Genomic DNA, 12,672 nt, shown 5'->3' with positions numbered 1-12,672 from the left:
CGTTTGCGTGACACTCGAAAAATTGCAAATCGAGCAAACCTTAAGCTGATAATTGAGCATTAAAAATGGCGTACATACGCTACTACCGCCTAGTTAGACTAAGACAAACATTAAGTACGCTCTAAATCTTTTAAAATATTTTTTGCCTCTATGGAACGCTAACACTCGTTCCAATACCTAAATGTACAACAAAATTATTTGAAAAGTTTCACATGAGTCAAAATAAAAGCTAAAGTATTTATTTGATGTGCTCGGTTTATCTTCTTTGATTTTCTATTATAATCCAAATGAATTGAAGTAAAGGTCAATCAATCAAACAATCAACCAATCATTTGAAAAAAATTAACAATAATTAGTTTTTGAACACACTTTTTTTTTTTTAGCGAGACGTAAAATCATCAAATGACCCCTCCCGCTGTGGGTTAGCAGCGCACTAACGTAGATTTGAGCAATTTAGCTGGCCAAAAGTCTTTTTTTTTAAATAAAGGTTATCATCAAATTGTGGGTAAAATGGAAAGAGGAATACCCCAGCAATAAGAATTTACCACATCTACCTACCAAACATGCGATATGCGCTTGCACCAGGAGTTAAAACTTGACCTTAGTGCAAATTTTACGTTATACGTTTTTAGAGATCTCGGTAGACGGTATTAAAGAAAAAATATTTTTGTGCTATCTAATTGATATTAAGCAACTATTATGATGGATTCGAGTTGTGTAGGTAACAGTTATTATATTTTAATATATTTTGAGTGTGATCACTTAATTTTTTATAGTATTATTTCAATTTTAAAAGAGGGTGTGTAAGCAAAATATTTTTTTAGTAATTTTCTTGTTTAAACACAATTTTGTTATATTATCGCGTTCGACCGCGTAACATTTTTTTTAGTTTTAGATATTTGACATATTAAACTAGCTTACGACATATTATTTGGCTGCGGATAGCTGCGGATGTCCGACTTACAGGCTTTTTAAGATTTGAAGCTCATACAAAAATAAAATACTTTTTTCTTTAAAATGTCACAAAGTGCATTTTTTTTTGTTTTGGGTACCTCTGGCGTAAAAATAGTGACCCTACGTTATATTTACAATAAAATACAATAGCAAGATCTGACTAATTTGGAAGAAAAACTAAATTACCTAGGAAACTAACTTTTGACCTATTAGGGTGACACACCTGATAATTTATGCAGTTTTAAACAAAGATTTGCATATTTTAAAATAGCTACGAAAGTAAGAAACTGAAACTGTAAAAAAAATCCTTAAAACTAATGAGAACTGGTTAAGCAGAACATTTGAACGCCCGACAAGTGTTGGAAATCGACCGGGGCGGCCATCTAAATCACTTAAAGATTGTAGTGAGAGGACTAAACGAAGGAAAACTAAAGAAATACGAAACTGAAGAAATGTGATCAACAAAAAAAAACATCAAAGCAAGATTATTTTGCCCTGAAACAATAAAATATGCTACTACCAGCTGAATCAAACACAGAGTCTGATATATCAGAGGCAGAAAGTGAGGAATAAAAAAAATATTAATTATTTTTTTACTACACTACATATTATTTTGAAATAGATATAATAAAAAATATCATAACTACTTTTAAAATGAAGATATATTATACTCTACATTAAAAAAAAAAATATTTACGGTTTTTTTCAATAAAACATGCTTATTATCAAAATACAATGCTTAAATAAAATAAATAATAAAATAATGATAAAATAAAGATAGAAAAAACGAAATACATTGTAAAATATTTTTGGCCGCCTAAATTGGTCAAATCTACGTATGTGCAGCGGTGAGGGAGTGTCAGACTCTTACTGACTAAAATCGTCGTGTTCCGTCATAGACCTTTTACGTACCAGGGCCGCGGTATCTCTTTCGAACAACCCGCAGCCCCGGCAGGCTTTTGAACACACCTTAAATAGGGATGTGCCATAATTATGCGGGACAATTTAATTAATAATTGATGTACGAATTTTCAATTGAAATTACAATTAACGTATCTTATTTAAGATACGAAAGTCGGGACTGCAATAATTCTATTCATATTACTTTCCTCTATTTCTTTTTGTCAGTATTTGCTATAATCATGAAGTTTATGCAGGCTAGGCGAATATAATAATAATCAGTTTCCATGTCGTATAAATAAGATTTCACTTTGGAATACATTTAAATAAATAACATAACAGTTTTCCAATCGTTCATTCACAACACTAGTCAACTGACATTAATTTGACATTGACAGGAGTCAGGCAGAACTTTTATTTTTGTGGTGATTGTTCTAGCGGTTTATCGTACATAATTTTCTTATAAAAGAATAAATATTTTATAACAAGTTACATAGGTAACAGTAACATTCAAATCAAAATACCCAACGAAACAAAATAAAGCGGGTTTATGTAACATATTCTATGTGTAATCGTTACGTGTAAGACGTTTCGTATGAGTAAACAAATAACAGAACTCCCGCGGAGTTATGTCTCACTGCGGTTCATGGGCGTAGCCAGCTTTGGGCTCAGGGTGGGGCAGCAGTCAACCTATCCCCGGGGGAGGGCGGGGGCACTCCGATTTTTTGTATCTTGAGCCGTTAATCTCAAACTTGTTAATCTCTTAATTTGAGAGGTTTACCTCTATTTTTTCAGGTACAGAAAATAATCAATCACACATAAGACAAAAGCTAAAAGTAAGGGCATATAGATTCTGAATACGCGAGCGAAGCGAGCGCGAAATTTTTATCGGAGTTAAACCAAATATTACGTAAAATTTAGCCCAAACGTACTTACTTTTTGTTTGTTGACAATTATGCAAAAATAAGAGCATGTAGTTTCTAAATACGCGAGCGAAGCGAGCGCGAAATTTTTATCGGACTTCAACCAAATATTACGTAAAATTTAGCCCAAACGTACTTAAATTTTGTTTGTTGACGAATGCAAAAAAAGGGCATATAGTTTCTGAACACGCGAGCGAAGCGAGCGTGAAATTTTTATCGGACTTAAACCAAATATTACGTAAAATTTAGCCCAAACGTACTTAAATTTTGTTTGTTGACAAATGCAAAAAAAGGGCATATAGTTTCTGAATACGCCAGCGAAGCGAGCGTGAAATTTTTATCGGACTTTTTTTTTAAGACACAAAACCCAAAACTACGTAAAATGTCACACAAATATACATTTTCATGAATGAGGGGACTAGGTACGACACACCCGATTTACGTCCCTACGAAAACCCCCTCGCCCGCATAGATAAGTCGATAAAAATAAAGTTAGATAACGTATAGCAACGTCGCGCAGTTAAGCTTCGCGGACCACTCGGAATGCCTCCAGGGACCAACAGTGGTCCACGGACCACCTGTTAAGAACCACTGTGCTAAACGATCGTTCTATTGGACAGGTCGTACATGGCTGGGCAAGCAAAATAGCGAGCGCGGTTTTTACACTAGGATAAAATTGCATTTCCGAAATTTTGATCACATCTACCAGTTCCATCTCCTTCAATGCATTATTTTTTGCATTAGATGGACGGCTCGGCTCGCTACGCCACATAGCACCTATTCCTTTAGGGAATATGGCTCGCTTTCAAATGACGCGCGCACCGCGCACGTTCGGGAACTCGAGCGTGCATTTTGTTTCGATCGCGCTCTTTCCAAAGTCGACAATTTTTTTGTGCAATAACTTACGGATAGTACATAATATGTACTATCATGTTGAATATATTATGTTGTTGATGTTGTTAGTTAGAGTTAGTAAAAAAAGCTTGTTTATTCAGACACCTTATAGGTCAGAGCCAGGGCCCAGGGTGGGGCAAGTGCCCCAGCTTGCCCCAGTGTGGCTACGCCCATGCTGCGGTTTGCTTAGACAGCACGTTATTTAAAAATATGAGTCATTGGTGTTGTGCACGGCTCAATATCGGTTAGTAATATCGTGTCAGGGTCACGGAGACTGCGTGTGGAGCATCCTCAGTTCTCTGCGCGATGCGGTGCTCATTATCCGTGATATTGTGAACTGTGTTTTACTGTTTATCAACAAACACCATTGAGAGTAGTGCACGTCGTGGTCACTTCAAGTAAGTCTATATAAATATTTTATGATATCAACAAGTTAGTCATGTTTTAAGTTAATATTAAGTGATAAATTCATGTTTACTTTTATTAGTTTATTAAATTCTTTACCTTCTGTTAATAATGGTATATCAAACAGCTAAGTTATTTAATTAGGTCTATAAATAAATGAGTTAATTATTCAATCTTTTATGCCATTGGGATGAGGTCATCTATAATTTAAAATTGAATAAGACATGTTACAATACACCACTAAATCTATTTTATGTTAACTCTACTTCTTTCATGTATTTACTGTGTACATCAATGGTTGAATAAATAAATTCTAAAATAAAATCTGGTAAGATTCCAATTAGTCTATTACCTAAATTAATTTAAATGTTGTAAAGAAATAAATGGTCATGCGATTCTGAATAAAAAAGCAATATTTTCTACAGTACTTATTGTGTAGTGATTACTTAGTTACTGCTGTTCTATTTAATCGATCAATTATGTACTTTTTGCTAACAACCTCTTCAAGTTCAATCCCAAGGCAGTTTTATCCATTGTGACCTCCAAATCTTCCAATACATTATGTTATCACATCATCTGTTATGTTCTTATCAATGTCAAGATAGATAGCTTATAAAAAATTTTGGACATGAGAGATATGTTCAATAAAATACATGTATAATAATCAACATGAGTAAAGATATGTATGTAGTAAACTATGTATTTATACCCATAATAAATCAAAATCAAAAATCGTTTATTCAAAGCAGGCTGGAAAACACACTTTTCAAATGTTACATTACATGAGACAGCCCCAAAAACACCCACCCTTCACCACTTCCTATATGTATGCTGGGAAGAGGAAGTGGTGCAACAAACTCCCCAGCAACACATGTCTGTCTTATAAAAAAAATCGGAATAATTACACTCTGAATACAAAATTATGTCATTTAATAATCACATTAACACATAACTTAGTAATTAATTTATAAATAAATCATGACTGTGATCTGTACTACAAAGGTTAAGTAATTAATTGACCTCCTTATAACTGAATCATTCACAAACTAACAGGAGCACCTGAACTTGTAATTCCTGATAGCCATACTAATTGAATTGGCTTCACTCAATGGAACTTCCGATGTAACGCTGTGTACTAAGATGATTTACGACGGCTGGAAGCAAGGTCAAATTGTTTGAGCTAGGAAATAGGGACATAAAGGCGATAAGTGTACTTTACAACTACAGTAGTGTCACTGTGTGTCCTTTAAATGGTTATGATTATGATATTATTCTTGGAAAATGACAGTTCTTTGAATATTACTTCCTATCTCACCCAACTTCCATCATTTGGGTTGATCAATCCAAATGGAGAAAGGCTACTGAGGCTATCTCATTGACTACAACTCAACAGCGAAATGCCCGTTAATTGCACTCGTGTTTACCTATACCCAACACTTCTTTGCATTACCTAAAGCCGTGATTCTACAGGTGTGCGGCACTGTGACGTTTAGACGGCAAATGTTTCTCTGTTCTCTATCCTTAGCAAACGCACGCGGAGTCGCGCTGACTCGTCCACATTTCTTCTTTGCAGAGAGATGTTGCTCGATCAGTTTTTGTGGGACCTCACTATATCAATGCTAATGCTTCTCCAATTCCAGGTAATCTCCCACCATGGCGTACCCGAACCAGCTGCCGCCGCCTCCGCCGCAGACCATGGGCTCCACCAACACCGTGTTCATTACGGAGACACGCTTCGACCCCTCTTACCTGAAGACTGTCCCCGGGATTCTTAAGGCTATTGTTATTGTAAGTACTTTTTAACTACAACGCTGAAGGGTAGTTTCGAACAAACGTACCTTTCTCAGGAACTGCAGAGCCGATTTGGTAATTTAATTTGAATGTTAGATAGTCTATTTATTTAGTAAACCTATAGGCTTATTTTTATCCAAGTCCTCGAAGTATTTGTCCCTGGACGAAAGAGCGGACGGAAGCCAGTTTGTTGCTCTATAGAAGTTTGGTTCGAAAAACAATAGATTACAGGATCATATCACTTCTGTAAATCATATCAGTTTTCTGGGTAACTTGATGACTAACAATATGACTAACGCTGAAGTATAGCATCGTCAGGACATCTGGACATTTTATGTGATTCCCTACTAATCTACCTTGAGTAATGATGCTTCCGGTCAGTGTCTTGAAGAGATAACACCATTGGCTTACTCATCTACACCTACTTACAAAACCATGTTCAGTTCTTTAAATGCGCTAATCTCAGTGTTAGATAGACCATTTATTGAGGAAGGGTATAGGGTAGGTATCCACTAGTAGCTACCTTTTATGCGGGCTGCGTGAAATATTTCCTATGGGACGCGGGCGAAACCGCCGTCAAATCCCGTCATAAAATAAGTAACTTAAATTCCACTCAGATAATATAGCAAAACTAATGTACTACTAATGTAGGTACAGGTATCAAATAGCAACCATTAAAATTATAGTCACAATTCTACAACGTAGAATGCTTTCGTCAAGCATTACCTACATCTTAACCTTTATGGCTCGTGATTAGCGCCGAACAAAACAAATAATGGCTCGTTACGTCAGTTCGTCATTATTTACGCATTACTAATAGGTGACTAATCGCTGAGGCCATTGTGATAACGAGATACACCTGGCGGGTGGCCAGGGGACGGTCTTTGCTCCTAGATAACGGACAAAGGAATTACTAAAAAGATAGGAAGATAGAACGCAAAAGAATAATCAAGTCAGTCAGCGATAAACTATAGAGTTGCAGTAATCATGGGTGATTTACCGATACGCAGGGGCCCGATTCTCCTAAGTTAATAATGTCAAAATCGAATAGAAATCGAATCGCAATATGATCGCAATAGCAGTTTTAACCATATCGGGCATTCTGCTACTAATAAAAGACCAATCGCATTCGATTGACATTTGATTGGTGTGCGATTGGTCTGCTATTTTGGTGATTTTGGTCCATACGGTAGTTTGCTGTACAATTATTTTGCAATCGTAAATCATTTGCAGACAAAATGATTCATTATTAAATGACAGAAAAGGATAAAAACGTTTATTTCAAAGAAAAAATAGCGGAATGCCACATACCCTTCAATCGTAATCGAGTCGGGATCGGATCTCAGTCGAATCGAGTCGAACGTGAATCGTATGACGCTTAAGTAAAATTAGGAGAATCGCGGCCCAGATCGTTGCAATTCTCTAGCTCGAAGATTTGAATGTCGTCATGAATGTAGGTGTAGGCTTAACAATCATCGCCGAGCCTTTGGCTTTTGTACCTTTTTTGCATGTTTGCATTATAGAATCACCAAAATATAAATATATAGTTAGAAACGCAAAGACAAATGCGCTATGCTTTGAAGGTCTGCACTTAGCTGCCTGATAATCAGTAGACAGGTTTTACATGCAGCTGCCCATCCTCCTATTAAATAGCGAGTTACAATTAAAATGCCAGGTGGAATCAGCTCTTTGTTGCAAACTAAAGGACATTTTAAACTCGGCTCATACTCATACATTTTCTAAGATGCCAGTAATACACGTTACTGTATCGAATGAAGTCTTGAACTAATAATTTTGTAGGACGCATAGTGATCGAGGCAGAGTAAATGACAGGTTTGCTATACATACAATCATTTGTTCAGCTCTCAATTACCATATGCTATATAACTCATGAAGAAAGAAAAGTACATCATTATATCGGTAGCAAAGGCCTTATTTTCAAATGCTCTAAAATACAAAACTCCAATTAAAACTCATGGTTTGAGTCGGTATGAAAAGTGGGATAGGGTAATTAGCACTTATTATAATTGAATACCGTCTATTGACCAAAACTATTCTTTACTAGCTGTATTCCACGGTTTCACCCGCCCTCCGCTCCCGAATAAAAAGTATAAACTAGCCTATATCCTTTCTTTGGCTCTAGACTAGTTCAAATCGGTTTTAGATTTGGGTGTGTACCGCCGCGCCGCCTCCCTTTGATATTTTATATTACTGTGATACTTAGGTGTGTTTCAGTTTGTTTATCCAGCAATTTTCTTTCAGCTATTCAACCTAATCGGGTTTATCTGCATCCAATCGTCCGCGTTCTGGTCAAACGGCCGAGGAGTGTACTTCAACATAGTGGCGCACCTAGGCCTCTGGTTCTCCGGCATCCTGCTGGTGCTGTACCTGTTCCACGTGGTGGAGAAGTACCACAACATCAAGTGGCTGAAGATAGAGATGGTGGCGTATATCGTGATGGTCTTCCTATATCTCATCGCGTCTACGATCGTCGTGGCGTTTGGTGCTGCTGCTTACTCTGCTGCAGGGGTGAGTTGTCTCTTTGGAGTATTTTTTTCTGCTTATGCAATTGTTTAAAGTAAAATTAAAACTGGTTGGACGTTACAACTGCTTGGTCAACTTTTAAAACCGTCAAAGTATGATCAAGTTGAGGGATCAGACAGGAATACCATTTAGAGATTTCAAGGGATTCAGGAGGAAGGTCTTTTCTCATAATTTTCTTAGCGTGCGTGCACCAGCTAACAAATTATTATGTTACTCACTACTGTTGTGCAATTGTTCTTTACATGACAAACAATAGTAGTAGAGTCTATTGTAGTTACAGATGCACAGCTGTCAATATACCATCGAAAACAAAAGGTGCCGCTTTTGTAGTAACGCGGCCGTACGTGACCGACCTACTCAATATCTATAAATATGTTTATGAGCTTAACTATTGCGTTAGTTGTGTTTTACTATTAATTAAAAGCTTGGAATGAGGTAAATAGTTATGTTTAGTAAGGGTTTTTTTTTGTCTTTATCGTTCTATGTGGTCTGAGTAATGAGTATGGTTATGGTGTTATCGTTCCTTTTACAACATTAATTAGGTAGGTACCGTAGGACGTAGGAATTTGATTAATTAACTTCTGGTAAGACTACCACAGGGAAAGATGGAAGGCTATGGGGTAAGCCTTTGCCTAGCAGTGAGACAGCATAGGCTAAATAAACAAAAAGGATTTCCACAAAATATTATGTAAGATCGCAGAAAAATTGCCAACCAGGCCAGGATTTCTGCGTCTCTAGAGATGAAAAGATAAATAGATGTTAAGAGCAAGGCACTCCTTAAGACTGTCCTTAGCACACTTTGCTGTCATCTACGGTCCCATCTAAGGTTCCCAAGCGTGACATCAAGCCATGCGCGTTTATTGCTTCAGTTTACGACTTCTAAACATTTATAGCGTCCATTACGGAAAGTCAGTCACTTATTATATGTGGGACGTGTTCATTAAAGCAAACTACATAAAGTTTCTCTGTCTATACAATGGGCGACGATCGCAAACGAATATCAACAAGGCGTACATGATTGGTATTCCATGCGGACTTATTAGAAAATATTTAAAGTGTATCGAATGAACCACTTCGCATAGTACTTCGTACAGTGGTTCAATCGTTCAGTTTCTATGTCCTAGATTGCGGATAAGCTAGAATAGGATATGGCTGGATCGTGCTTAGAGTCCTAGGTTACACATATAATCGAATTGATCCTACGTGGGAAGATAGGTATCCTAGCTAGCATAAAAAGGATGTAAGAATTAAAACATCATCCTGAAAGGTCTATCCACTCCTTTCTTTTGTTATAATGTAAAATCGCCTTATCTCTTTCCAGTTCTTCGGCTACCTGGCAATGGTGGTATACGGAGGTGACGCATTCCTCAAATACCAGGCTTTGAAGGCCGGGGAGTTGGCCCAGGGCCACAGAGTTCAGGCCAAGCAGACGCACGTCACTACGCCACCAGCGCTGCCCTAACACTGAGAAGGATGAAGAGAAAGAGGTAATCTAGAAATGAGGTTTTGTCTTTGAAGCTGGCTGGTAAGACGTAGAATAATGAAAGGAGGTTATGAATTGAATAGTACACGAATATATTGTTGTGAAGAATTTTGATGTCTGCAAGAATGGACCATCCATTCTGTAATGAAATGAGATTATTTTATGATTGTACGCATGGGCGTAGCCACACTGGGGCAAGCTGGGGCACTTGCCCCACCCTGGGCCCTGGCTCTGACCTATAAGGTGTCTGAATAAACAAGCTTTTTTTACTAACTCTAACTAACAACATCAACAACATAATATATTCAACATGATAGTACATATTATGTACTATCCGTAAGTTATTGCACAAAAAAATTGTCGACTTTGGAAAGAGCGCGATCGAAACAAAATGCACGCTCGAGTTCCCGAACGTGCGCGGTGCGCGCGTCATTTGAAAGCGAGCCATATTCCCTAAAGGAATAGGTGCTATGTGGCGTAGCGAGCCGAGCCGTCCATCTAATGCAAAAAATAATGCATTGAAGGAGATGGAACTGGTAGATGTGATCAAAATTTCGGAAATGCAATTTTATCCTAGTGTAAAAACCGCGCTCGCTATTTTGCTTGCCCAGCCATGTACGACCTGTCCAATAGAACGATCGTTTAGCACAGTGGTTCTTAACAGGTGGTCCGTGGACCACTGTTGGTCCCTGGAGGCATTCCGAGTGGTCCGCGAAGCTTAACTGCGCGACGTTGCTATACGTTATCTAACTTTATTTTTATCGACTTATCTATGCGGGCGAGGGGGTTTTCGTAGGGACGTAAATCGGGTGTGTCGTACCTAGTCCCCTCATTCATGAAAATGTATATTTGTGTGACATTTTACGTAGTTTTGGGTTTTGTGTCTTAAAAAAAAAGTCCGATAAAAATTTCACGCTCGCTTCGCTGGCGTATTCAGAAACTATATGCCCTTTTTTTGCATTTGTCAACAAACAAAATTTAAGTACGTTTGGGCTAAATTTTACGTAATATTTGGTTTAAGTCCGATAAAAATTTCACGCTCGCTTCGCTCGCGTGTTCAGAAACTATATGCCCTTTTTTTGCATTCGTCAACAAACAAAATTTAAGTACGTTTGGGCTAAATTTTACGTAATATTTGGTTGAAGTCCGATAAAAATTTCGCGCTCGCTTCGCTCGCGTATTTAGAAACTACATGCTCTTATTTTTGCATAATTGTCAACAAACAAAAAGTAAGTACGTTTGGGCTAAATTTTACGTAATATTTGGTTTAACTCCGATAAAAATTTCGCGCTCGCTTCGCTCGCGTATTCAGAATCTATATGCCCTTACTTTTAGCTTTTGTCTTGTGTGTGATTGATTATTTTCTGTACCTGAAAAAATAGAGGTAAACCTCTCAAATTAAGAGATTAACAAGTTTGAGATTAACGGCTCAAGATACAAAAAATCGGAGTGCCCCCGCCCTCCCCCGGGGATAGGTTGACTGCTGCCCCACCCTGAGCCCAAAGCTGGCTACGCCCATGATTGTACGAAAATTACTCCAATTAGTTTTTTTTTTTTTCAATATTTGGACTGAAATCATTGATGAATTGGTTTTCATCATAGGAAATTATTGCTTGTCCTGTTTATCGAATATGGTCTTGTTAGCGATAACACTAGTAGTACCGAAATAGATCATATTTTTCTATTCCGTGTTAGATATGTCGTGAGTCGTGAGATCTAAACGCTGTTAACATCTCACAGATGTAGAAATGATAAAACCAGCACATTATTTGCTTCCAATGCAAAGTAAACTAAAACGCCTAAGATATAGAGTTGAAAATTGTACGTACTGATTGAAAGATGATTGCATCACAGTTTATTTACAAAGACTAGTTGTAAGTATTGTTATTGTATTGTATTTAATTCCCACCAAGTTATGTTAGCCGCCCGGTTTCACTTCATCATCATCATCAGCCTATGGCAGTCCACTGCTGGACATAGGCCTCTCCAAGTGCACGCCACTGAGATCTATTTCACTTAGCTCATAATAATCATGTTTTGAATGATGTCTGCTATATGCTGATAAAGTGAGGCAGATAAGCGTTGATTCCCGCCCTATAGTTCGGCCATTCAGAGAATGCGTTCCTGACACGTCGCGATTGAACTGACGACGTAATAACATTCATTGATTATTGATATAATAATGTTGTTTTAATGCTCCTCAATTGTTAAAACGGTAAACAACCAGCAAAAATATTTTTATCGTAACTGCAACGCCATTGCAAAGTTACGTCGTCAGTTCAATCGCGACGTGTCAGGAACGCATTCTCTGAATGGCCGAACTATAGTAACCCGAATATGTTATGCATTTGAGAGGATTTGTGCATTATTATTCGTTTAATAATGATAAGGGAATTTTACAACAGTATTTTATTATGAGTTGTCGTTGCGTAGTATAGCTATGTATTTGTCATCACACTTATGCAATGAGTACCGTACGTACGTTGGATTTTAAACGTTTTGGGTATTTTAAACTGAAGAAAAAGTTGTCGAACTAAATCGTTTGACTGTGTAGTATTCACTAATAAATATTGATATTTATTACTGCAGGCAAAGCTCTTCAATTCGATGTTAAGTAATAAGCTCTATTGCTTGTAAAATAAAATACAAATTCTTAATAAGACCAATTACCCATTTGGTTTTCTCTGCATGAGATAAATTGTACCTTATGGTACTAGTGATGAAGTTCATTATTCAAGGGCAATCTAGAAGCGAATGTACTAAGAAAATAACATTAGA

General features: G+C 37.3%; 1 protein-coding gene across 2 annotated transcripts; it reads left to right on the top strand.

Annotated features, from left to right (window-relative positions):
- Positions 1-2,291: 2,291 nt before the first annotated feature.
- Positions 2,292-10,067, top strand: LOC124646258 (CKLF-like MARVEL transmembrane domain-containing protein 4). Of its 2 annotated transcripts, XM_047186375.1 has the most exons (5): positions 2,292-2,491; positions 3,847-4,069; positions 5,717-5,864; positions 8,130-8,396; positions 9,733-10,067. In XM_047186375.1, the coding sequence occupies exons 3-5, from the start codon at positions 5,730-5,732 to the stop codon at positions 9,871-9,873; spliced, it is 543 nt and encodes a 180-aa protein (XP_047042331.1). In that variant the 5' UTR covers positions 2,292-2,491; positions 3,847-4,069; positions 5,717-5,729; the 3' UTR covers positions 9,874-10,067. The 2 variants fall into 2 exon arrangements, with proteins under 2 accessions (XP_047042331.1, XP_047042330.1); XM_047186374.1 differs by lacking the exon at positions 2,292-2,491 and having other exon boundaries at positions 3,853-4,069; positions 5,718-5,864; positions 9,733-10,061.
- The last annotated feature ends 2,605 nt before the right edge of the window (positions 10,068-12,672 follow it).

This window comes from Helicoverpa zea, chromosome 3 (assembly GCF_022581195.2).
Source record: "Helicoverpa zea isolate HzStark_Cry1AcR chromosome 3, ilHelZeax1.1, whole genome shotgun sequence".
NCBI classification, from domain to species: Eukaryota; Metazoa; Arthropoda; class Insecta; order Lepidoptera; family Noctuidae; genus Helicoverpa; species Helicoverpa zea.
This window is presented reverse-complemented; position numbering and strand designations above follow the sequence as displayed.